Source organism: Musca domestica, unplaced genomic scaffold, assembly GCF_030504385.1.
Source record: "Musca domestica strain aabys unplaced genomic scaffold, Musca_domestica.polishedcontigs.V.1.1 29, whole genome shotgun sequence".
Lineage (NCBI taxonomy): Eukaryota > Metazoa > Arthropoda > Insecta > Diptera > Muscidae > Musca > Musca domestica.
In genome coordinates, this window is record NW_026712296.1 from 4,796,757 (window position 1) to 4,821,101 (window position 24,345).

A 24,345-nucleotide genomic window follows, 5' to 3' on the forward strand; every position below is an offset into this window, starting at 1 on the left:
CACAATTGAAGCCAATCGACACGCCTAAGAAGAAAGTTAGGGACAGGGAAGAAGTCTATAAAATCTGTAAAATGGACCACTAACTAACAGCACGACGAAGTTCGTAAATATTGGTTAAATGTCCCTGGTCAAAATGCTAGTAATATCTGGGTAGTGCTCCGTGACTTAATTTCAAAAGAGAAATCTTCCAAAATGGATTTGGACATAAGGGGGCTTGTAACATATTGTAGTGTTGTAGGGTATCACATGGTCGGTTTTAATTTAAAAATTGGTTCTATGTGGGACACCCCTTATGAATTTTTTTTCCACCTTCAGGGTATGAAGTTTTCCGGAGGCCAAACTTAACTATCCCTCTCTTATACCCCCCATACGAGGGGGCTTATTTATTTTACCATTGATTTTGTGGCACCTCGAAATATTCGCTTGGAACCCATGTGGTGCTTACATTGTTGATCAAAGTAAAATTCAATGTCGACTAAGCAGTTTTGTTATTCTCCCTACGGATTTTTTAATATCGATCCGAATTTTGAATTGAGCTTTATATAGCGGCGCCCACTAGAACCAGTCTAATATGGACTTTAACCACATTTTCAAGCCCAATTGGTTTTTAATTGATATTCTATAATCTTAGCAAAACATGGAAAGAAATCAAAATATTCGCCTGAACGTAGCCTTGCAGCAGCATTTGTCGCAGTACCAGCAACACCGCCAGCTGAGGGTTGCGAACTTTCCGTTTTCATTTTTACAGTGTATTTGTCATGTACTACCCCGGAACTAAGCATAATCATAGATAGGATGCCTTAGCAATATAGGTTAAAATAAGGAAGAAAGTTGTGATTCGAACAATATAAAGACTGGTTTTGAGATTCACAAAATCAGCGTCCAGCGAAAAACCAGCATCGAAACTTGCACTCTTGCATTTCGTCGGGAATAGTTTCCAAGCTGTTAAGTGTTGTCTTCAAAAAGGTTTAAGGGCGACGACCTTATATCTTACACGTGTTGCTAATGCGCATTCGGCCTTTTTAATAACTTGTTTTAGGAAGTGGGGGCACTTAAGTTATATTCAGATTTGAAAAAGAAAAAAATGTAAATTATCATTGCCATGCCATTGAATGAAAGTGAAGACAATGGGGTAGCTGCCACAAGAGGTCAATGTCTTGATACGGCCTCAATGTGACACTTGGCACGTGGTACATTTTCATGGACCATTTTTGCTTTCTAAAGCTGGAGCGTGCATAAGCGGAATATGTTTGGAATATGGCCTCCGTGTGACACTCCGCACGTAGCATATTTTATGAATAATTTTTGTTTTCTTAAGCTGAAAAGTGCATAACGGGAATTGTTTTTTATTTAAATATTATGTGTTCGATTGAAATTGGAAAATATCGGTTTGTGCTTAGGTATAGCCTTCATATAACGACACCTCACGGTCTTCGGTATTTTTGGAAGATTTTGCTGAATCTGTAAATCAGACATAACCTAAATTTTAGACATAACAAAGTATATGTATTTTTGATCAGCGTAAAATTCCGAGACGAATTAGCCATGTTCGTTCACCCGTCTGTTGTAATCACGCTAAAGTCAAAACGAATAAAATGGGCTGCTAAAATTTTGCACAGATCAGTTTTTTGTCTGCAGGAAGGTTCGAAGATGGGCTATATCGGTCCACGATATCATATAGCCCCCATGTAACGGTACCCCCGATGTTCGGCGTTTTGATGATTGTAGCCAAATTTTACAATGGAATTCTCTGAAGATCCACACAAGGCGTTCCTTCTGAGTACTTTATCCATTGGAAGAGTATTGTCTATATAGGTCCACGATATAGTATATCCCCCATGTAACGGTACCTCGCTATAATCGGTATTTTCATGAATTTAGCGATATTATTCACTCGAATTGTTCCAAATTTCGTATTTGAAATTCGTTATGAGTACTACAGTCTTTGACAGAAAATTGTCTATACAGGTCCAGGTCTTCGTATGGATCCCAGCTAGCTACATTATTCACTGGATTTTTTTTGCAAGTTTCGTATTTGAATATTGTAATGGTCTATGTCAAATAGTCTGATATCTACAATCTTTATAACAGATCTTGTGTTGATGGAAATATTAAGATGTAAGACAAGTCTGAATGGAATCGGATGTTAATTTGGTTTTTTTATAAACTAATGGATATTCAAAATGTTGACCCTTTGTGGGAGATGCACCATAAGAGTGAACCGATACATTCCATCTTCGCATCAAATCTAGTGTTAGTAGAAATAATGGGATGTGTGAAACATAAAGAGAATTCGATGCTTATTTCGGATTTTATAATCGTTTTTTTTTTTTTTTCAAAACTTTGAGCCTTTGATGTACCACAAGGAATGGTCCGATCTCTACCATCTTTATAACAGAACTTTAGTTGATAGAAATATTGAGATATACCAAGTCTGAATGGAATCGGATATTGATTTGGCGTTTTATGATGTATCCTATCTTCACAACAAGCTTTGGGCTTATATTTATACATATTGTCATGTGTGCAATTTGAAGGCAATCGAACTCTTACATCACATTTTATAAGAGTTAAAATTATTCAAAATTTTGACCTTTTGTGGGGAAGGTACTTGATGGAGTGGACCGTTACATTTTCACACCTGACCTAGCACTGATGCAAATATTAGGATTCGCAAAGTTGGAGCAAAATCGGATATCCTTTCTCTTTCTGTTCAGTAAAATATTTTTTTTTGAAAATTTCGACTTTTTGTGGGGGAGGTACCAGAATGACTGCACCGATATATTGCATCTTAACACCCGACTTAACAAAATACAAAAATATTTTGTAATCGTTATATTTTTCCAATTTTTGCCTCTTTGTGGGGGAGGTACTTGACGGAGTTGACCAATATTGTCCATTTTCGCACCTGACCTAGCTCGGAAAAATCGGATTATCCCTTCCCTTTCTGTGCAGAAAGTTTTTTTTTTGAAAATTTCGACTTTGGACCTTGGAGTGGCCCTTCTCCGAACTCGATCTAAGTTTGACAAAAATATTACGATGTACCAAGTTTGGACCAAATCGGATAATCCCTTCGAGAGTTATCCTAGGCACCAGCGAGCCAGACAGACGGAAGGACGGACATTGCTAGATCGACTCCAAACGTCCTGAAACGGAATTGGTCCAAATAGATCTAGGGTATAAAACCGTTATTTCAACTAGGCACGTTTTGACCGTATCAAATGATATATACCCTCTTTAGCCATGTGGCTGAGGGTATAAAAAGGGGCAAGCTGTCATCATGCAATAGGCCTGTATGATTACTTTTCCTTTCTTTCCTCTACATTTTATAGCACATTAATAACAGACATATTTTATTCCACCCGTGATGCAATAATACTGTGGTCAGACGAAACGTCAAAATTTGCTCACGTTTTACAGACATTTTGCTTATCTTTCGTATTGCGATTCCAATCTCAATAAGTGTTTTGACAACTCATTTAAATGAGCAGCTGCTGTGAATCCGGTACCTATTGATTGTGCCATGCACCCACCTATGTGCATCTACACATGAGCTCTGGTGTTAGTGCGCGTGTGTTATATATTATCTGCGTTACTACTCATTCCCTTTTCGGCAATCATTTGATTGGTGCCAATGATAGCTACTCCCGTTTTCCAACATCCATTCTTAAATGCATTTCCTCACATTTTCACATTTTGTGATTTTGTAAATAATTTAAAATGGAAATTTCGTGAAAGTGAATTTCATTAGTTTTATGATCCGAGTGATGATGTCTAAACCAGGCGGCTGCTAATCAAATCTATTTGCGTATAAAAGCTTGACGGACAAGTTGACAGGTCATTCAGTCGCGGATATCTAAACTAGGAACATGTTGTCTCAAAAATTGCTAAATGTGTTATCCTTGGCCCTGCTAGCCACCAGTTGTGCGTCTTTGCAAGAAAATGCGGAAGGCGGAAGTGGGGCACTGCTTCGTAGTTATTTTTTCAATAAACTTTATTCCGGTGGATTGGGACAAAAAGGCAACGGTACACCTCCAAATTATTCAACAATAACCACAACTCCATTCACAACAACAACAACTCCATTTACAACAACAACCCTAGCCACGACAACGGCTGCTCCTGGTAAAGACTCGACAACCGCAAAACCTGCAAAATCTGAAAAAGAGAAACTCAAAGAGCTTGAACTACTTATACCCCTGGTGACGGCAATACTGGGAGCTGTTGGCTCAAAAACTAGAAATATGCCAAATTACCGTTACTCACCTTCAGCTGCACAATTTTATATTCCCCCTCAAGGCCCGGCCTTCAATCTGCCAACATATCCTCAAAATGTGGAATCACTTACTCCGCCAAAATATTTTCAAAATCTGGAACCACATCCATATTCCGATGACAGGACATTTTTCTTCCATAAGATGATGTATGGTGGTGGAAATGGTCAGAACCAAAAATTCAGTTATGGATACGGAAACCCCGATCACCCAACCACTTATGCACCAACAACGGCTGCAACCACAACGACCACAGCAGCCACCACCACTACGACCCCAGCACCCTGCACAGCAGCAACAACAACAAAATCTCCCGAGGAAAAACAAAAAGAAATACAGGATCTTGTAGATGCAATTACTGCGCTCATAAAAGGCAAAAAGAAATCTAGCCCTGCTGTCTTTTATGGCGCTCCAGTCGGGCTTCCAGGCTACGCTGATACACCCTTATCAGTTTATTATCCATTATCAAAAAAATAGCCGCTTAATTATTACTATATAAAATGTACATAATTTATTATTTAGAATTAAATGTTGTTGTTAATATATATTTTTCGAATATACAAACAAGCAAAAATATATTAAATTCGGCTATGCCGAACTTTTAATGCCCTCCACCTTCGGGTAAAAAAAAACATTTTTATATAAAAGAATCTGTTCCACCTTAAACTACAAATACCAGTAAGACCGTTTGGATAGCGCTGTTAATCTTTTCAAAAATCAGTTAAGTGGGTGAGGCCGTGGTATTGGGGCCATACCAAAACAGGAACCTCAAGAGACAATTTTACACTTCAAGGATTATCATCTACCAAATCAACTTAAACACCAAATTTGAAGCAATTACATTTGACTAGGATTATCAAAATACCGAATATGGAGAGGCACCGTTATATGGGGGCCACCAAAACGTGGACTTTGTTCCGCCACCGGAGCTAGAACTCATTATGAGCTAAAAATACCAATTATTGGACATATGCGCGGAAATATGTGGCAAAAATCATGAAAATACTGAATATCTGGAGGTACCATTATGTGGGGGCTATATGAAAACGTGGACCTATACATACTAAGTTTCGTCACCAGAGCTAGAACTCATTATGACCTACAAATACCAATTATTGGACAAATCTGTGGAAAAATATGGCAAAAGTCATCAAAATACAGAATATCTGGAGGTACCATTATGTGGGGGCTATTCATACTATTTTTCGCCACATGAGATAGATCCCATTACGAACTACAATTACCAGTTTTTAGACAAATAAGTGGAAAATATGGCAAAAATCAAAATACCGAACATCGGGAGGTACGAAAACGTGGACCGATATATTTCCTTTTCAATACCAACTATCCTAGACACATATCAAATTGTTGTGCCAAATTTTGACGCTCTACGTCAAATAATGTAGGCTGTATCGTGATTTCAACAGACGGATATCGTTAAATCGACTTAGAATTGTTTACTGATTCTGAATACATATGCAGGGTGAGATGAAAAAACTGCAACCAACTTCAGACTGCTGTCATTTCTAAGCCACTCGTCCGCCAGCTGTTAAAATTATTCCAGTGAGCATTTTGGTGAGAATTTTCCAGAAAAATAGTTATTCGTGATGGAATTCAAGCGTGATAGTGTGATTTCTTTATATTTGGCTGGAAAACCACAAGTGGCTATCGTTAGAGAACTCCAGCATTTAAATGTGAATAAATCTTTTGTGTCTCGTACCATCGCTCGTTACCGTGATACTGGTAGCGTAGCTCGACGTCAAGGAAGTGGACGGAAGAAACCAGCAACATAAGCAGAAATGGTTCGAAGAGTAAAGAAGCGACTTGATCGAAACCCGGCAAATATTGAACAATGAGCTCGTGGTAAAGCCACGTGTTTACTTGCCAAAGAGGTAAGCTGAAAATGTGCACCTTCGGTTGGCCACCAGAACTCAGGCGCCGGCCATGGTGATGATGTGGGCCGCCATAACAGCCGATGGTCGCTCTCCGATCGTATTAACCGACCGTGGCATCAGAATAAATGCCGAATATTATCGCGAACATATTCTGGAGGGTGTATTAAAGCCTTGGGCACGCAAACATTTTGGCCGAAGACCTTGAACATTTTAACAGGACTCAGCACCATCGCACTCAGCACGCGCCACCCAAGAATGGTTACAAAATGAAGTTCCTCGCCTAATTTCCAGCGCACAATGGCCACCAAAATCTCCGGATACCAATCCGTTGGACTATTGTGTCTGGAGTAGTTCGGAAAGCACTAAAAAATACCAAAGTGTCGATCAGCTCAAGCAAGCGCTTCGCCGGGAATGGACCAAAATATCGCAGTGCAATACTCGGGCAGCGTGTGACGGTTTCATTGGCCGTTTGAAGGCCATAATTCGTGTCAAAGGTGACCAATTCGAACAAATGTAAACTTATTCTAGAATTTGATGCTATTTCCGATATTTTCTTGCTTTCATTCAATAAAATTAAAAAAAAAATGTAAAAATAATGGAGTTTGACTTTGTTGCAGTTTTTTATCTCACCTTGTATATCATCGTCGATCTAGCGATGTCCGTCCGTCTGTATGTCTGCTGGCTGTTGCACGATAACTCTCGAAGGAAATATCCGATTTGGTCCAAATTTGGTACATCATTATTATATTATTAAACTTAGATCGAGTCACAAAATGTCAAAATGTCAGAAAATTATTTACCTCACAGAACAAAAAAGATTTACCGATTTAGTTCAAACTTTGCAAATCATAATATTTGTATCCGTGCTAGGTTAGGTGCGAAAATGGACAATATAGACCGAATCCTTCTAGTATCTTCCTCACAAAGGGTCAAAATTTTAAATAATCTCAACGCTTATAAAATGTGAAATAAAAGTCCAATTGTCTTAAAATCTGGTTATAGATGGGATAGGTAGGGCCACTCCTTCTGGTACCTCCCCCACAACCGGTCAACATTTTGTGAAATATGACTCCGATGGCCTTCCAATTTCGCAAATGCTAATATTTTCACTGACACAATGTCTGGTATAAAGAACCGCTATAACGGACATCCCCCACAACTGGTACCTACCTGGTCAACATTTTGAATAATAATAACTCTCATGCAGTGCGAATATGCATTTCACACATTCCAATATTTTTACTAACGCAAGACCTGGTGTGAAGATGACAGGTATCGATCCATCCCGTCTCCTCCTTAAATTAACCTAGTAAAAATGCTAAATTATTGATGTATACATTTTTTGACAAATTAATTTTTAACATTTTATTTCAATTGGTTTAAAATAATGGTAACACATAATGACCAGGATATGGATCATAATATTGCTTATATACATACGGGTAAAATTGGGGCAGACCGTGACTGAATCGGGCATTATTATTGGTATTGTAAACGGTTCTTACCATTTTCGGTGGGGGATTTGGTTGAAACAATTGAAAAATTGGCCAACCACCTCCACCTGCCCCACCAAATTTATCGAATAAGGACGAGGTAAATGCAGTAGGGTTTTGTGGGTTAGAAGAACCACCAAATTTGTTGAATAGGGACGAGGTCGTTGGGCTTTGTGGGTTCGATGGGTTAGGTGTAACACTTGTGGTAGCTGATGTCGACCCAGCTGCCGCAGCCGATGATCCAGCAGATGTTAGTAGGGATCCAAGAATTGAGTTAAGATCTGCGATATCTGGCGCACCCGAAGCTGTACTAGCTGTTGCTGTACCAGCATTTGCTGCAGTACCAACACTACCACCACCTGTGGATGATGAAGTTCTCGTTTTCGCTGTTACTGCACCAGCATTTGCTGCAGTACCGACACTACCGCCACCGCCACCACCGGCACCTATTCCTGTTTTCATTTTAACACTGTATTTGTCATGTACTCCGCCGGTAGTTACCATAATCATGGAGAATGCTCGGCCCAGCATTAAAGCTTGAAATTTAATAGGAAATTTTGTTTTGAAATTAAAAACGGAGTGATTTGAAACTCAAAACTCACCGAACAACAGACATTGCAGCCTGCACTTCATTTTTTCAAGAATATTTTTATGGATATGGAGTGTGGTTTTCGAAATGCTTTGGCTTATATAGGTTGGCGACCTGATACTCCTGGTCTTTTCAAAAAAACTTGTTTTATGAAAACGGGAAACTGAAGGTAGATTTTTATTTGGAAAAAATATGTAAATTAGCACATTAGTAGCTAAGAACATTTGTTAAGGCTCATTGAGTTTTCCGTGTCATTAAATAAGAACAAAGGTAACGAATGCGTGAGAGGAGGGGGGTATTTTAATAAGTTATTAAAATTTGACTCATTGTCAGAAGAGGTCAACGTCTTGGTAGAACTTAATGTAACTCTCCACTTTTCATCCATAATTTTTTCTAAAACTGGAAAGCAGTAGAGGGCAGAAGTTTTAAGACGTGTTTCCATATCCAAGCTCAGGTGAATTATTTTTGTTTGGATATCGTAGCCATTTATTTTTCTTAATCTACATATTAATTTTCTTCAAATGTTATCGTACTTGAAAGCTCGAGCTCCTGTTGAATTTTGAATAATGACCAAATAATTGGAATTTCGAAAATGTTTAGATGCGAAGACATGGCGTTCTTGACTTTTGTCGCTTTGGACTCATCCACTGCGCAATAGTTTCTTGTACAATACTTTTTTTGAGTTCTTTGTTCGTTTTTAATATTTACTCAATATCTCTGTTTAGATTAGACAGTTCAAACCCTCCGACCCAGACAGTTATTGAAAAAATTAATGTTTAATTTGTAGAACATCAATATTTAGGAATTATTTTCCGATAATGAGGTGCATTCAATAATATTTCATGTTAAACTATGTCGACTTTGTCCGCTTTTCTTTTCTACTTCACTTCTTTAATGTGCATCTACTACATTTGCGTACTTCTTCTGAAAATGTATTTCGACGGAAGATTCGGAATGTCATTGAACCAAATATTCGGTTTGCTTGCGTAGGCATGTCGGTCAAAGAAGTCGTTAATTCATCAAAATACCTAAAATCGGTGGTTATATGGGCGGCTATACGATATCGTGGACCTATGTAGACAATTCTCTTTCAGGAAGTAAAGTACTCAGAAAGAACTCCTAGTGTGGATTTTTAGAGAATTCCATTGAAAAATGTATATCAAAACATTAAAATACCGAATATCGGGAGGGGATAAAATGTATATCAAAACATTAAAATACCGAATATGGGGGATATACGATATCGTGGACCATATAGACAAAGCTCTTCCAGGGGATGAAGTACTTCGAAGGAACTCCTGGCGTGGATTTTCAGACAATTTCACTGAAAAATTTAGCTACAATCATCAAAATACTGAATATCGAGAAGTACCGTTATATGGGGGATATACGATATCGTGGACCTATATAGACAATTGTCTTAGAGGGTGTAGATTACTCAGAAGGAACTCCTTGTGTGGATTTTGAGACATTTCCATTGAAAAATGTGGCTAAAATCCTCAAAATACCGAATATCAGGTGGTACCGTTATTGTGGATCTATATAGACAATGCTCTTCCAGGGGATGAAGTATTCAGAAGGAACTAATGGTGTGAATTTTCAAACAATTCTATTAAAAATTTTGGCTATAATCATTAAAATACCGAATATACCGTTATATGGGGGATATATGATATCGTGAACCTATACAGACAATTCTCTTCTAGAAGGTAGAGTTCTCAGAATGAACCCCTTGTGTGGATTTTGAGATATTTCCATTGAAAAATGTAGCTAAAATCAACAAAATACCGAATATCAAGAGGTACAGTTATAGGGAACATATATGATATCATGGACCTATGAAGACAATTCTCTGACAGGCGGTAAATTACCCAAAAAGGACTCCCTGTGTAGAATTTCAGACAACTCCATGAAAAAATGTGGGTAAAATCATCAAAATACCGAATATTGGGGGGCATTATTATATGGGGGCTATACGATATAGTGGGCCGATATAGCTCAATTTGGAACTTGGCCTGCCTGCACACAAAAGACTGACCTGTGCAAAATTTTAGCTTCCTATCTTAATTCGTTTTGTCTCTAGCCTGATTACAACAGACGGACGGACAAGGCTAAATCGTCTTAAAATAAAAATAAAACCAATGTTATAAAACCAATGTTTTTTGCAACAACATCAAAAGTTATTGAAAAAAATGCTTACAACAAATTTGAATTCGGTAAATCAAAACTGCAGCATTTCGCTTTGTTTGAATCTGTAAAAAAATATTTGAGTATCCGTATTCGAGCGAATGTATCTGTCAGATAAAACTTGAAATATTAATTCTTCAATTCAATAAGATCGGTCAATAACATATTTATTGTGTCAATATTTTATTTGTTCTCCGTAGAAAAAAAAAAACATTAAATTATGATCTGAAGATGGACAGAATTGTATACAATTTTTGTAAGAACTACACTTAATGATCTTACCGATCTAATGAGTTCCTGTATTTACCTGAAATGAAAAACATTAAAACACATTAAAAATATTATAAAAAAAACTTATAACGAGATTTTTTTTGTATTAGAAGTGGAATGTTTTGACGTTTTCTCCGAACTTTTGTTAAAATGAATTCGTAATAATGAATGAATGCTATTTATATATAAATTGCTTATAACCCAATATTTTTATATATATATGCAGCAACATATATTTAAACTCCGTTTTCGAGCATTCTTTTTCATTCTTGTCATATTTTCCATTTATGTTCTGAATTTTCGATATTTGGAGTTAATAATAACTAGAATTGAACTTCACTACATATAGATCTACGTCTTAGTATAGCCCTTATATAAAGATACCCCTGATTTTAATTACAATAATAAGAATTTCCCACACATCATACCAAATTGTTTGAGATCATTGACTTGCGTTGTTATGTTGCATGGGATCTGTTCCGAAATACATACTTAATAGCTGAATCTGAGTCGATTAATGCATGTCAGTTATGTGTGTGTCCTTCCTGCAGGTCTGTCCAAAATGCAGGTCGCATGTATTATCCGATTGAGATGCAATTTTCCAAATATCATTTGTGTCCCAGGACGAACCCTATTGAAATTGGTGACAATCGGATCAGATTTATATATAGGTCACATATATCTTTAACCGATTTAGTGTTAATTGTGCACCAAATGGCCAATATAAGTCCAAATGACTTGAATTTTGGTACATCCCACCGAATTCAGTCTAGAAGCAACTACATCAAAATTTGGTGAAAATCGGTTCAGAAATAGGCATCAGAATAAATGCCGAATATGATCGCGCAAATATTCTGGAGGGTGTATTAAGGCCTTGGGCACGCAAACATTTTGGCCGCAGACCTTGGACATTCCAACAGGACTCAGCACCATCGCACTCAGCACGCGCCACCCAAGAATGGTTACCAAAATCTCCGGATACCAATCCGTTGGACTATTGTGTCTGGAGTATTTTCGAAAGCAAGGTTGACACTAAAAAATACCAAAGTGTCGATCACCTCGAGCAAGTGCTTCGCCGGGAATTGGCTAAAATACCGCGAAGCAACATTCGGACAGCGTGTGACAGTTTCATTGGTCGTTTGAAGGCCATAATTCGTGCCAAAGGTGACCAATTCGAAAAAATCTAAACTTATCCTAAAATTTGATGCTATATCCGACATGTTTTGCTTTCATTCAATAAAAAAAATTAAAAATTATTAAATTTTCAAACGGTACAAGAAAGAAATACCTTTTATCGTAAGGTTACCTACCTCCGAAGAAACCAAGTTCCCACCTCTTCTATATTTTTGGAAATTTTAGGACTAAGATACTATAGAATCTTTACATTAAGAGAAGGGTTCTTTGGGTCCTTTTTCAAAATATGATTAAAATTCCCTTTACACGGCATGGCAGAATTATTTGTCATAAAATTTTACCATAGGTTCCAGAAGACATCAAAAGTCGTAATGTAACCTGAACGCCAGAATTTCATAAATATTAAGAACACCGGTTAGGGTTAAAGCTGAGTTGATGTTAGTCTATGCAAAATACTCCTACAAAGCATCTAAAGAAAAAATAATCATTAGAATGTGGTATCAGTAATATTACCGAAGATTATACACCGAAAATGTTAAGATTCCAAGAGATCTTTATCCAAAAATTTCCAAAAATGTGGAAGAAGGGGAAATTGCCCCTTTTATTTAGGTTACTTTGCGATGTAAACTTTTAAAACGCCGATACATGTTTCTTCAATTTTTAGCTCCACAGTAATTATTTTTGTGTTGTACAGTGCAATTTTCCTATTCCTAGAGCAAGCCACAGGCAACTCTTAAAAGTGGCAGCACAAACATGTTTAACCTTGACAAACAAAAAATAAAATGTTTGTTGTGTTTGTTTGTCTTCCATTTACATACCATTTACTCAAACTTCTAAACAAAGCTTATCGATATGTCAATGGGCGACGTTATTTCCATTCCACTGACCCAGTGAAGCTACTTCAAAATTTCTTCTGTTCTTCTGCCATGCAAAGCCGGTTTAGCTGACTGTATTCGACCAGGCCAGGAAGTAATTTAGACATATGTTTTTGTTGTATTTTTTTCCGCTTATAAGACAACTGGCCGCATAGACTCTGACTTGTTTAGAAAGCAGTTGAAATCATGGCATGACACCGCCACCACCACAATACCATATATTTATCCAGCTTTACCTTCTACCATTTGTTTGTCCACTCAGTTTGTTTGTCGCGAAATTGAAGTCTCACACTTATAAAGGAACGGACACATTTAATCGAACAGAACTTGAACGTGCTCTTAGCGGTGTGTTTTTTTGTGTTGGCTGGTTCGATGGCATTACAATGAATGGACGAACCGAACATTGAAATGATTGAAATCAAAAATGAAAAGAAATTGCGAAAAAAATGTTTGCTCGATAGAAGTATGAGACATTTTGGCATGTTGGCCGTTTTGATTCTTAGGTTTTGTTTTTTTGCATTTTGTCATTAAGCCAAGATAGAAATTGACATGTGTTGGAATGTCAATTGAAGTGGAGAATGTAATCAGGTAAATAAGCCAAACAACAATTTCTTATTAAGATGGAAAAAAGAAAAAGTTACGCCTTCACCATACACAGTATGCAGGGAATATTAAGTTCGTCATTCCATTTGTAACTCATCGAAATAGTAATTTTAGACCTAACAAAGTGTATATATTCTTGATCAGCATAAAATTCTAAGACGATTTAGCCTTGTTCTTGTCACGCTAGAGTCAAACCATTTTGGATAGGAAGATAAAATTTTGCACAGATCAGTTTTTTGTTTGCAGGCAGGTAAAGTTCGAAGATGGGCTATATCGGTACCTCCCGATATACAGTGTTTTTCCATGGAATTGTATAAAATTCTGCACAAGGAGTTCCTTTTGAGTACTTTAACCCCTGAAAGAAAATTGCCTGTATAGGTTCACGATATCGTATATCCCCCATATGACGGTACCTCCCTATATTCAGTATTTTAATGATTTTAGCCACATTTTTCAATGGAATTGTGTAAAAATCCACAAAAGGAGTTCCTTTTGAGTACTTTACCCACTTGGAAGGGAATTCTCTATATAGGTCCAGGATATCGTATATCGCCCGTATAACAGAACCTTTCGATATTCGGTATTTTGATGATTTTAACCACGTTGTTCAATGGAATTATCTCAAAATCCCCACAAGGAGATCCTTCGTAGTACTTTACCCCCTTGGAAGAGAATTCTCTATATAGGTCCACGGTATCATAAAGCCCACATATAATGGTTCCTCCCTTTATTCGATATTTTGAGGATATTAGCGACATTGTTCAACGTAATTGTTTCAAATTTCGTATTTGAGGTTCGATATCGGTACTACACCCTATGAATTACGTCTTCGTAAAGCCCCTATATAACGGTTTTCATGTGGTATTTTTCGACGATTTTTTTTTTTTTTTTTTTTTTTTTTTTTTTTTGAAATTGTTACAATATCCCTCAGAATGGTGGTGGGTATTAAAAGTTCGCCCCTGCCGAACTTTGCTGATTTTTCACTTGTTTGAACTTATTTTTCGTAATGTATGGGAAGGTTAGACAAAAATGTTGCTATGCAACTAATCAATCTGATTTTTTTTTGTAACCCCTAAAAGTTATGAAGATAAAATTGGCCAATGGAGCTATCCTGTTCCAAGGATATCTCCAGAAATGACCATATACCTCGGAATCGACCGGAACCTTCTATAATTTTCTTAATGTCAATGCTTTCCGTAGGTACCCATATTGTACCGGCAGAGTTGTCCTGGAAGGTACAGTCGGGGGTAAACTTGTCCTGCCACATAATATTGTGCTACGAGTTAATGTTTGTCTGTAGCTTTACAATCTTTGGAACATAAATTAATTATGATTATATAATGCATTTTGTTGGCCTTTTTATACGAAAAGTAATTAAAAATCAATAATTTTAAGGACAAAACAATTTGTATGTAGCTCTGTTAACGCTAACATAGCTATGTCATTTTCAATGTTAAATTCGTGGTGTGTGTCTTGGGTAGTTAAATTCGGAATTTATCGTAACGGACCTTAGGTTGATTTAGTTCAATACCGGTCTATAATTAATCTATTTTCACACTGAGCTCTTTTACGAATAAGCCAGCCGATAATATAAACCAGTAAAAATAACGCTTAAATGTATCCGCATCCCAATTATTTGCTCTAGGCAGTTTCTAAAAATTATTTTTGTCTGCATTGAATATTACCTAGAAAAGGTGCTGTTTGGTCTACTTGGTCTCATTTAAAGTGTCTATATATTTTTGCCAGAACATTATTATTTTGGTAGGCGAGGCAAGTCAAAATATTGGGAAAGTCACGACGATATAGCAAACAACGGTCAAAAGGAAAATGGGTTACCGCGAACTAATGCTGGCTTATGAAAAGTAAACATTTCAGTAATTAGTATGTGTATTAGTATTTTTTTAATTATTTTACCAAATATTTTTTATTACTTATTAATTTCAATTATGTGTTTCTACAACAGATAAGACATTTGAAAACTAAACTCTAAAAGAAGGCATCGAAAGACGTGGACAGCGCAGAATGCAACATGTAACTCGGCGCGTCTGGTAATATTATTATAAAAAATTGATTATGCAACACAAAACATTAATGCCGGGAAAAGTCTGAGATTATGACAGAGATGCCCAAAAATAGAAGACACGTGCAACCTAAACTAGGTTGAAAAGTGCATCAGACGCGTGTAACTTAAATGCTGGAATATTCAAATTAGATTTGATAGTTCAAAAATATAAAATACACGTGCAACCTAAATTGCTCGTATGTGAAAAATCCATCAGACACGTGTATTTTATAGCACAAATATTCAAAATAGTTTTTCCAATGGTCAGCCATCAAATTATCATAAAATGGGAGAAACAATAAAAGAGATCAGTAGACAAAAGGACAAGAAAAGTCGAGCGGGCGAATTAATGAAACCCTACCGAACTATCCATAACAAGTTGTTTGTAACAACTATTAAACGGTGATACAAATCTTCAAACAAAAAAAATCACCTTTCTTCTAATATTCCAATTCTGGTGCCCTGGTGCGCGCAGATGACGAATATGCCTTTGATTTTTGTGGGTCATTTTGAAATTAACTTTATAACGGTAAATATAAAAAACGAGTTTCTTCTTTAAACGCGCGGAACTTCTATTTTTAACAATGGATTTCTATCGTTATACCCTACACCTCGTAGTGGCAAGGGTATTATGTCTTTGTGCATTAGTTTGTAACAGGGAGAAGGAAGCAAGATTCATAGAATCACTTTCTGAGACGATTTATGCATGTCGGTCCGTCCGTCCGTCCATCCATGTATTCTTGTGAACAAAATTCAGGTTGAATTTTCCAAACAATATTTGTTTGGCCCAAGGACGAACCCTATTGAAATTGGTTATTATCGGATCAGATTTAGATATAGCTCCCATATATCTTCAACCGATTTCGGTTTAATTGTGCACAAAATGGCCAATATAAGTCCTAATAACATGGATTTTGGTACATCCCACCGAATTTAGTCTAGAAGTAATTACATCAAATTTGGAGGAAATCGGTTCAGATATAGCTTTAGCTCCCATATATATTTCATCCGATTTGGTGTTTAGTCCCTCACATGCGTTTTATGCACTCCACAAGTATGATATTTAGTACCGGACATCAGATATTGCTCGAAAATACCTCTGTCAAATTTTATCAAGATCGTTTCAGATTAGGATATAGCTCCCATATATATCCATATCCTATATAAGGTTTATTGTGCACCAAATGGCTAATATCAGCTCAAATTGACTGAATTTTGGCAATTACGACTGAATTCATCCTAGAAACTAATACTTCAAATTTGGTTACAATTGGTTCAGATATAGCTATAGCTGCCATATATATGTTTCATCCGATTTGGTGTTTAAGTCCCTCACATTCGTAACATGCATTCGACAACAATGATATTTGATACCAGATATCAGAATCAGTTCTGAAACAAATTTTTTCAAGATCAGTTCAGATTTGGATATAGCTCCCATCTTCAACTGATTTCGGGTTAATTGTGCACTAAATGGCCAATATCAGTCCAAACGGCCTGAATTTGGGCACATCCAATCGAATTCAATCTAGAAGAAAGTACATTAAATTTGGTGAAAATCGGTTCAGATATAGCTATAGCTCCCATACATATGTTTCATCCGATTTGGTGTTAAAGTCCCTCACATGCATAATATGCACAACAATAATATTTGATACCGGGCATCAGATACTGCTCGAAAATACCTCTGTCAAATGTAATTCGATTAACATCTTCTACCGATTTCAGGTTAATTGTGCTCCAAATTGCCTATACCAGTCGGAATTACCTGAATCTTGGCACATCCGACCGAATTCAGTCTAAAAGGAAGTACATCAAGTTTGGTGAAAATCGGTTTAGATATAGCTATAGCTCCCATAAATATGTTTCATCCGATTTGGTGTTTAAGTTCCTCACATTCGTAACATGCAATCGACAGCAATAATTTTTGGTAGCAGATATCTTATAGAGCTCGGAAATACCTTTGCCAAATTTTATGGAGATCGGCTAAGAGCACCGATATATATTTTTAACCGATTTCGGGTTAATTGTGCATCAAATGGCTAATATATGCCGAAATGACCTGAATTTTGGTACATCTGAGCGAATTCAGTGTAAACCTAAAGAGAGAGTGTTGAAAATTGAAATCTAGGGACTCGTTTCACATTGGTTAACCAGCTCATCAGGCACATTAGATGTAATTTTAGTGGCTAAATGAAGAACATTTTTGAAAACTGGATAATTCTTACTGGGTAAATTTTTTCAGTCAGATTTTGCAACCTCTAAGTAGCTCAAGTGTAAAAATTTCTCATTTTACACACTTTCATTTTCTGGACTTTTATCGAACAATATTTTGTACTATACGTCATATTGGGTTATCGTACATGGGATGGGATGATTCTTGCCACTTAAAAACTAACGTTAATATATACGTGTAACGTCGTATGGGAACTTGTTTTCCGAAAAATATTCAAATTTAAATGAAACAAAGAACCAAATCCGAATGTTGCTGTCTTATTCTGATTTCTAAATGCAGCATTAAAGTGGTCACAAGCGACAGCAGGTATTCTAATCACCACAGCCATTGATGCAACGGATGACAATAAAATGGTCATTAAAAAAATATTTTATTGCTACAATAACCCGACAACTGTGTGGCATGGTCTTACCTATATTCTTCAGACAGCCCAGTGTAGTATTTAAAAGAAGATGTCAATTTTGAGTTCTATTCATTTTGGTCGCCACCAACTAAACTGGGAACATGTCGTGGCGAAAATTGTGGTGCACCTTGTCTTTGCTTGTGATAACCACAAGCTCTGTATTTTCCAAAGAAATTGTTAAAGTCGAAAAAATTGACCAGTTGGAAAACTCCTCCAACACCACTAGTGAAGATCGAATACTTTTGCATCATATTATGAATAAGTACCAACGACCAGATTATCCCAATAACCAAACACCGCCAACTCCACCCACCACTACTGCGACGACAACTACAACACCACCAACACCCGCAACAGCAGCTCCCACTACCACCCCAACTAAGCCATCTGCTGCCGAAAAAGAAGAAAAACTGCAAGAATTGTTGCCGATTATAAAGGCTATACTTGAAGCAATTAAAGGTGCAACAGCAAAAACAATTGTTTATGAGGCACAACATCCAGTTCCTGCTCCAGCATACTATTATCCACCACCAGGCTCCATGTATTATTCTCCACCTCCGGCACCGGCTTATAGCGCACCAGTTAATAGATACAGTTATCCGATATCTCACGGTTATTATGCACCACCACCACCTTCCGAAGGGTCATTGTTTATGAATAAAGGCCAGAGAAAGGACAATTATTCTGGTTACAACAAAAACACATAAATGGTCTCCAACAACAAAAACTAAGCGATCTCACAGAACTCATTCGAGGAAATAGTGTCTCAGATCGGAGATAAAATATTTATCCCATGCCGCCATCACCAGCTTCGATATTTTCATATTCTCAAAATTGCAATTACCATCTTCTTATCTCCATTTAATATTTTGAATAAAAAAAAAGAATTAATTTTATACAACAACACTGTTTTAGTTTTTGCATAATTTTCAATATTTTGGACAGGTGGCGTATCATTTTTGAATCCATACTGAAATTTTTCGCCAAGAGATCTTTTTATACATTTGTTTGTAACTGGGAGAAGGGAGCGAGATAGATCCATAGTTACTTTTGAGGATCTTCATAGAATCACTTTCTGAGTCGAGTTATGCATGTCAGTGCGTCTATACGTCCATCCGTCCGTCCGTTTGTCCATGTATTTTTGTGAACAAAATGCAGATCGCATTTAATATCCGACTGAGATGAAATTTTCCAAACAATATTTGTTTGGCCCAAGGACGCAACCTATTGAAATTGGTGAGAATCGGTTCAAATTTAGATATAGCACACATATATATCTTCAACCGATGTCGGGTTAATTGTGCACTAAATGGCCAATATCTGGCAAATGACCTGAACTTTGGCACATCCGACCGAATGAAGTCTAGAAGTAAGTACATCAAATTTGTAGAAAATCGCATCAGATATAGCCATAGCTCCCATTTATATGTTTCATCTGATTTGGGGTTTTAAGTCCCTCATATGCGTATTATGCACTCCACAAGAATGATATTTGGTACTATATAACTTATAGAGCTCAAAGATACCTCTATCAAATCTAATCGAGTTGTGATCAGTTTTATATATAGCTCCCTTATATCTTTATCAGATATCAGGTTTATTGTACACCAGATGGCTAAAATCAGCCCAAATGAACTGCATTTTGGCATTTCCGACTGAATTCAGTCTAGAAGCAAGTACTTCAAATTTTGGTGAAAATCGGTTTAGATATAGCTATAGCTCCCACATATATCACACTCACTCACTCGATTTGGTGTTAAAGTCCTTCACATGCGTAATATACAATCCTCAACAATGATATTTGATATCGGACATCAGATGCAGCTCGAAAATACCCCTGTCATATTTTATCTAGATTGGCATAAATCATTTTTATTTGCCTTCAAAATACATCTTCATTCGATTTTACGGATATTGTTCACCATATATGTAATATCAGCCAAAATAGGATACATTTTTTTCATATTCCATCGAATTTTTCCATTTGGTGATATTCGGTCCGGTATATCTATAAATATTCCAATAAATATTGTTACATAAGATGTACATTATTATCGAAGTCATATCATGCACCACATAACAATGTTATTTGATCCTAGAGGTACAAAAGCCTCCATCAAATTTGTTGAAAATCGATTCAGAATTGGATATAGTTTCCAAATTGATACACATTCAAATAAGGTTCATAGTTGTGGTATGATCTACTTCACATAAATTCTCAATATAATTTTTTTCGTTGCGAGAGCTCTACTAAATAACGACCCCGCCTGACTTTTGACCCTCCTTTGTTATTTTGCGAAGAATCCAGCCGATTTCAGTAAAAAAACTTGTTCTATGTGTTCTCACCCTAAGGCTTCTTCCATTTGGTGCTGGCTTTTAATCTCGGCCAAAAACTTTTTACCAAATATTCAAAAAGAAAGGAAGAAGTATAAGAGTTGCAAGTGATTGCAGGAAGAAAATTGTCGGGAAAGAATTTACAAACTCTTAAAAGAACTGTCAAAATTTCTCTATCGAATTGCTCCCTTTTATATCTTCTTCTTTTATATTTATAAAAGAGGGAAATGTTTGTATGTTTGTTTTTTTTTTTTTTTTAATTTACGGACTCGAAAATCGCTGCACAGATTTTCAAGTATGCATACTTCAACATCGCCTGAAAGTATCATTTGGATATAGCCCCCATGTATATTTTCGGCCGATTTCATTTGTTTGATGCCCCAAACACGATGTATATGTTCGATTCCAATGAGATTTGAAATGTGCGACGGAATTTTATTAGAAAAAACAAGTAAAAAACATTAAGTTCGGCCGGGCCAAACTTTTAATACTAAGTAAGTAAACATTAGAAGAAATGTGGCAAAAACCATTAAAATGCCGAATATCGGCAGGGCTACACCGTTATATTGGGGCTATACCAAATCGTGGACCTACACATACAATGTTTCGCCAAAGGAGCTAGAACCCATTATGACCTACAAATACCAATTTTCAGACAAATCCGTGAAAAAATGTGGCAAAAATCATCAAATTACCGAATATCGGGAGGTACCGTTATATGGGGGCTGTACCAAAACGTGGACCTATAATTACAATGACTCGCCACACGAACTAGGACCCATTATGATCTACAACTACCAATTTTCAGAGAAATTCTTAAAAAAATGTGTCAAAAATCATCAAAATACCGAATGTTGGGAGGTACCGTTATATGGGGACTATATCAAAACGTGAACCTATACATACAATGTTTCGCCTCACGAACTAGTACACATTATGACCCACAAATACCAGTTTTTAGACAAATCAGTGAAAAAATGTGGCAAAAACCATCGAAATACCGAATATCGGGAGGTTCCGTTATATGGGGGCTACACCAAAACGTGAACCCATACATGCAATGTTTTGCCACCGGAGCTGGAACCCGTTTTGACCTACAAATACCAATTTTCAGACAAATCCATGAAAAATGTGGCATAAATCATTAAAATACCGAATAACGGGAGGTACCGTTATATGGGGACTATACCAGAACGTGGACTGATATATCTCATTTTCAATACCAACCATCCTAGACACAATACAAATTGTTCTGCTAAATTTTGGCGCTCTACGTCAAATAATGTGGGCTGTATCGTGATTTCAACAGACGGACAGACAGACAGACAGACGGACATCGTTAAATCGACTTAGAATTTTATGCTGATTATGAATATATATACTTTATGGGGTCTGCGACGAATATTTAAGGATGTTACAAACGGAATGCCAAAGTTAATATACCCTCCTTTCCAAGGTGGAGGGTATAAAAACTTGTCAAATAATATTGAAATCGGTTGAGATTTGGATATAGCTCTCATGTATATTTTCGGCCGATTTCATTTATTTGATGCCCCAAATATGATATGTATGTCCGATTCCAATGAAATTCGGGCAGAGAGCCGAGATTTGGTACCAAAAAAAAAATTATATTGAAACCGGCTGAGGTTTGGGTATATCTCCTATATATATTTTTCGGCCGATCTTATGTATGTTATGTACCAAACACGATATGTATGACCGATTCCATTTAAATTTAGAATGTGTGGCGGAATTTGGTTACAATAATAAATTTGTCAAATTAGCTCCCATATTCATTCTCGGATATTTCCAGTAACAATTATTACAAATTTTAGGACATTCATGTCCAGTGATATAAAGTGTTAATTTCTCTAAAATATTCCAAATAAAGTTTTTGCTATGTTTTCCCTATTTTATCCATGATTAGACATCAATTTTTAATACAATTTAGTAAAAACTGCAATTTAATAACAAAGTTTCTCACACGAGCGGAAAAGAGCTGTCTGTGGTAACCAGACAGACCTCATAAATCACACTTTTTATGTTCTTCGATGTTCAAATTTCACTGTACCTCTTGGAGAGGTTGCAAGGCCATGGCCATATATAATAATAAACTCCATGGATAGTGTTCAGATTTCAAAATTATATTTTTTTACGATTTTTTCTTTATAAAATTGCATATGGATATGGAAGTGGGGACGGGGATCCGTAGTAATTTAAATACTGTGGCGTTTCCAAATAGGCATTGCCGAAGTCATTTTGCGCTGGATACTCGTAATTTGGCCATGCATAGGGATCATAAACACCATATTCATAGGCATCATTTGCCACTTGTCTATTGTAAATAGCACTGCCCACAAGTTGTCCGATCAATTGCATTAAATAAGCAGATCCATCAGGCTCGACGGCATTTTTAATGGCAGGTTTTAAAGTAGGAATAGTTATGGCTGGTTTTTCTGTAATTGGATTTGTTGGTATTTGTTTGGACCCTTGCGTATTGTAGGCATTACTGCTGTGTTGATGTATTCCGCCAGTATTCAATAGAATTGTAGAACACACCTGGCCCAGTATGGTTGCTGAAATTGTTTACAATAAAATACAAGTGAATAGAAAAATATTTTTTTAGTGTTTTTTTTACACGAATATATACCCAAAAATAAAACCAGCAACCGATACCTCATCTTGCGAAGACTTGTGTTTTGACAATGAAACCGTATTTTCAAATTCTTTTGGTTTTTATATCGAAACCAAGGCAGATGAGGGACATAGTTTTCACTTTGAGAAACTTCATTAAAGAGATTTAAAGATTTCCTTTCAGAATATGTAAATTTTCATTTCCATTCGTGTTCATTTACAAAAGATGTAGTGTTTAATCCGGCCATCTTTATGGCCATCCCACATTTTTTCTCCAAATGATCGGTGTTCTCCCTTTCCATTGATAGATTTTTCCAGAAGAAAATATGTTAATTTTATTATTGATCCAAAGAAAAAATGCTGTATTCGCTGTTATATTTATGGACAACCCGCATTGTTCTTTCGAATAACCGGTGTTCTCTTTCTGGATGGGTAGATTTCCACACATCAGAAGTGCATCTTTTAATGTGTTGCCCCAAAGCCAACATTGGCGTCATGTAGTCATAAAAACAAAACATCAAATTCGAACTGGCAGAATCATCTAACAGTTTAATAAACAAAATACTGAAGGTGGGGGTATGTGAGCAGCTTGGCATTCTGGCATGGCATATTTGGTAACATATCATAAGAAGAGATGTCAGAGGCGCAGTCTATTCCTTCCGTGATTTTTCCTTGTAATTTGACTACTTTTTTGAAAATAAGGTCAAATATTTTAGCCTTGAAATAATTGAAACCAGTAAGGAATGGTCAAAAGTCGGGCGGGGCCGACTATATGATACCCTACCCCACTATGCGTATTTAGTAGAGCTCACACAACAAAAAAGTTTATATAAGGAATTTATGTCAAATAGATCATACCAATTATGAACCAAATAACATTGCTGTACAGGGTGAGATAAAAAAATGCAACAAAGTCAAACACCATAATTTTTACATTTTTTTTAATTTTATCGAATGAGAGCAAAAAATGTTGGAAATAACATCAAATTTTAGAATAAGTTTAGAATTGTTCGAATTGCTGAATTTTGGCCCAATCCCGGCGAAGCGCTTGCTTGAGATGATCGACACTTTGGTATGTTTTAGTGCCGACCTTGCTTTCAAAAATACTCCAGACACAATAGTCCAACGGATTGGTATCCAGAGATATTGGTGGCCATTGTGCGCTGGAAATGAAGCGAGGAAACTCATTTTGTAACCATTCCTAGGTGGCTCGTGCTGAGTGCGAAGGTGCTTAGTGCGTGCCCAAGTGTATCAACACCCTCCAAAATATTTTCGCGATAATATTCAGCCACGGTCGATTAATACGAGCGGAGAGCGACCATCGGCTGTTATGGCGGCCCACACCATGGTCGGCGC

General features: G+C 36.7%; 3 protein-coding genes across 3 annotated transcripts in view; all 3 read right to left on the minus strand.

Annotated features, from left to right (window-relative positions):
* The window catches only part of LOC101898463 (unconventional myosin IC), a 121,331-nt gene that overhangs the window by 40,930 nt on the left and 56,056 nt on the right, over positions 1–24,345 (minus strand). The gene's annotated exons all lie outside the window — the stretch shown is intronic.
* On the minus strand, positions 7,508–8,330 carry LOC105262555 (putative lysozyme-like protein). The gene is made up of 2 exons (XM_011297957.3): positions 8,265–8,330; positions 7,508–8,198 (listed from the first exon to the last, which is right to left on the minus strand). The coding sequence occupies exons 1-2, from the start codon at positions 8,293–8,295 to the stop codon at positions 7,549–7,551; spliced, it is 681 nt and encodes a 226-aa protein (XP_011296259.1). The 5' UTR covers positions 8,296–8,330; the 3' UTR covers positions 7,508–7,548.
* On the minus strand, positions 22,479–23,114 carry LOC105262554 (uncharacterized). The gene is made up of 2 exons (XM_011297956.3): positions 23,006–23,114; positions 22,479–22,931 (listed from the first exon to the last, which is right to left on the minus strand). Exons 1-2 carry the CDS (start codon positions 23,034–23,036, stop codon positions 22,522–22,524), a joined length of 441 nt encoding a protein of 146 aa, XP_011296258.1. The 5' UTR covers positions 23,037–23,114; the 3' UTR covers positions 22,479–22,521.

Bases quoted from the DNA above. Each gene is read 5' to 3' on its own strand.
- LOC105262554 (XM_011297956.3), bottom strand. From the start codon at position 23,036: ATGAGGTATCGGTTGCTGGTTTTATTTTTGG. The intron at 22,932-23,005 runs GTATATATTCGT...AAACAATTTCAG, and splicing joins GTTGCTGGTTTTATTTTTGG to CAACCATACTGGGCCAGGTG.
- LOC105262555 (XM_011297957.3), bottom strand. From the start codon at position 8,295: ATGAAGTGCAGGCTGCAATGTCTGTTGTTCG. The intron at 8,199-8,264 runs GTGAGTTTTGAG...TTAAATTTCAAG, and splicing joins GCTGCAATGTCTGTTGTTCG to CTTTAATGCTGGGCCGAGCA.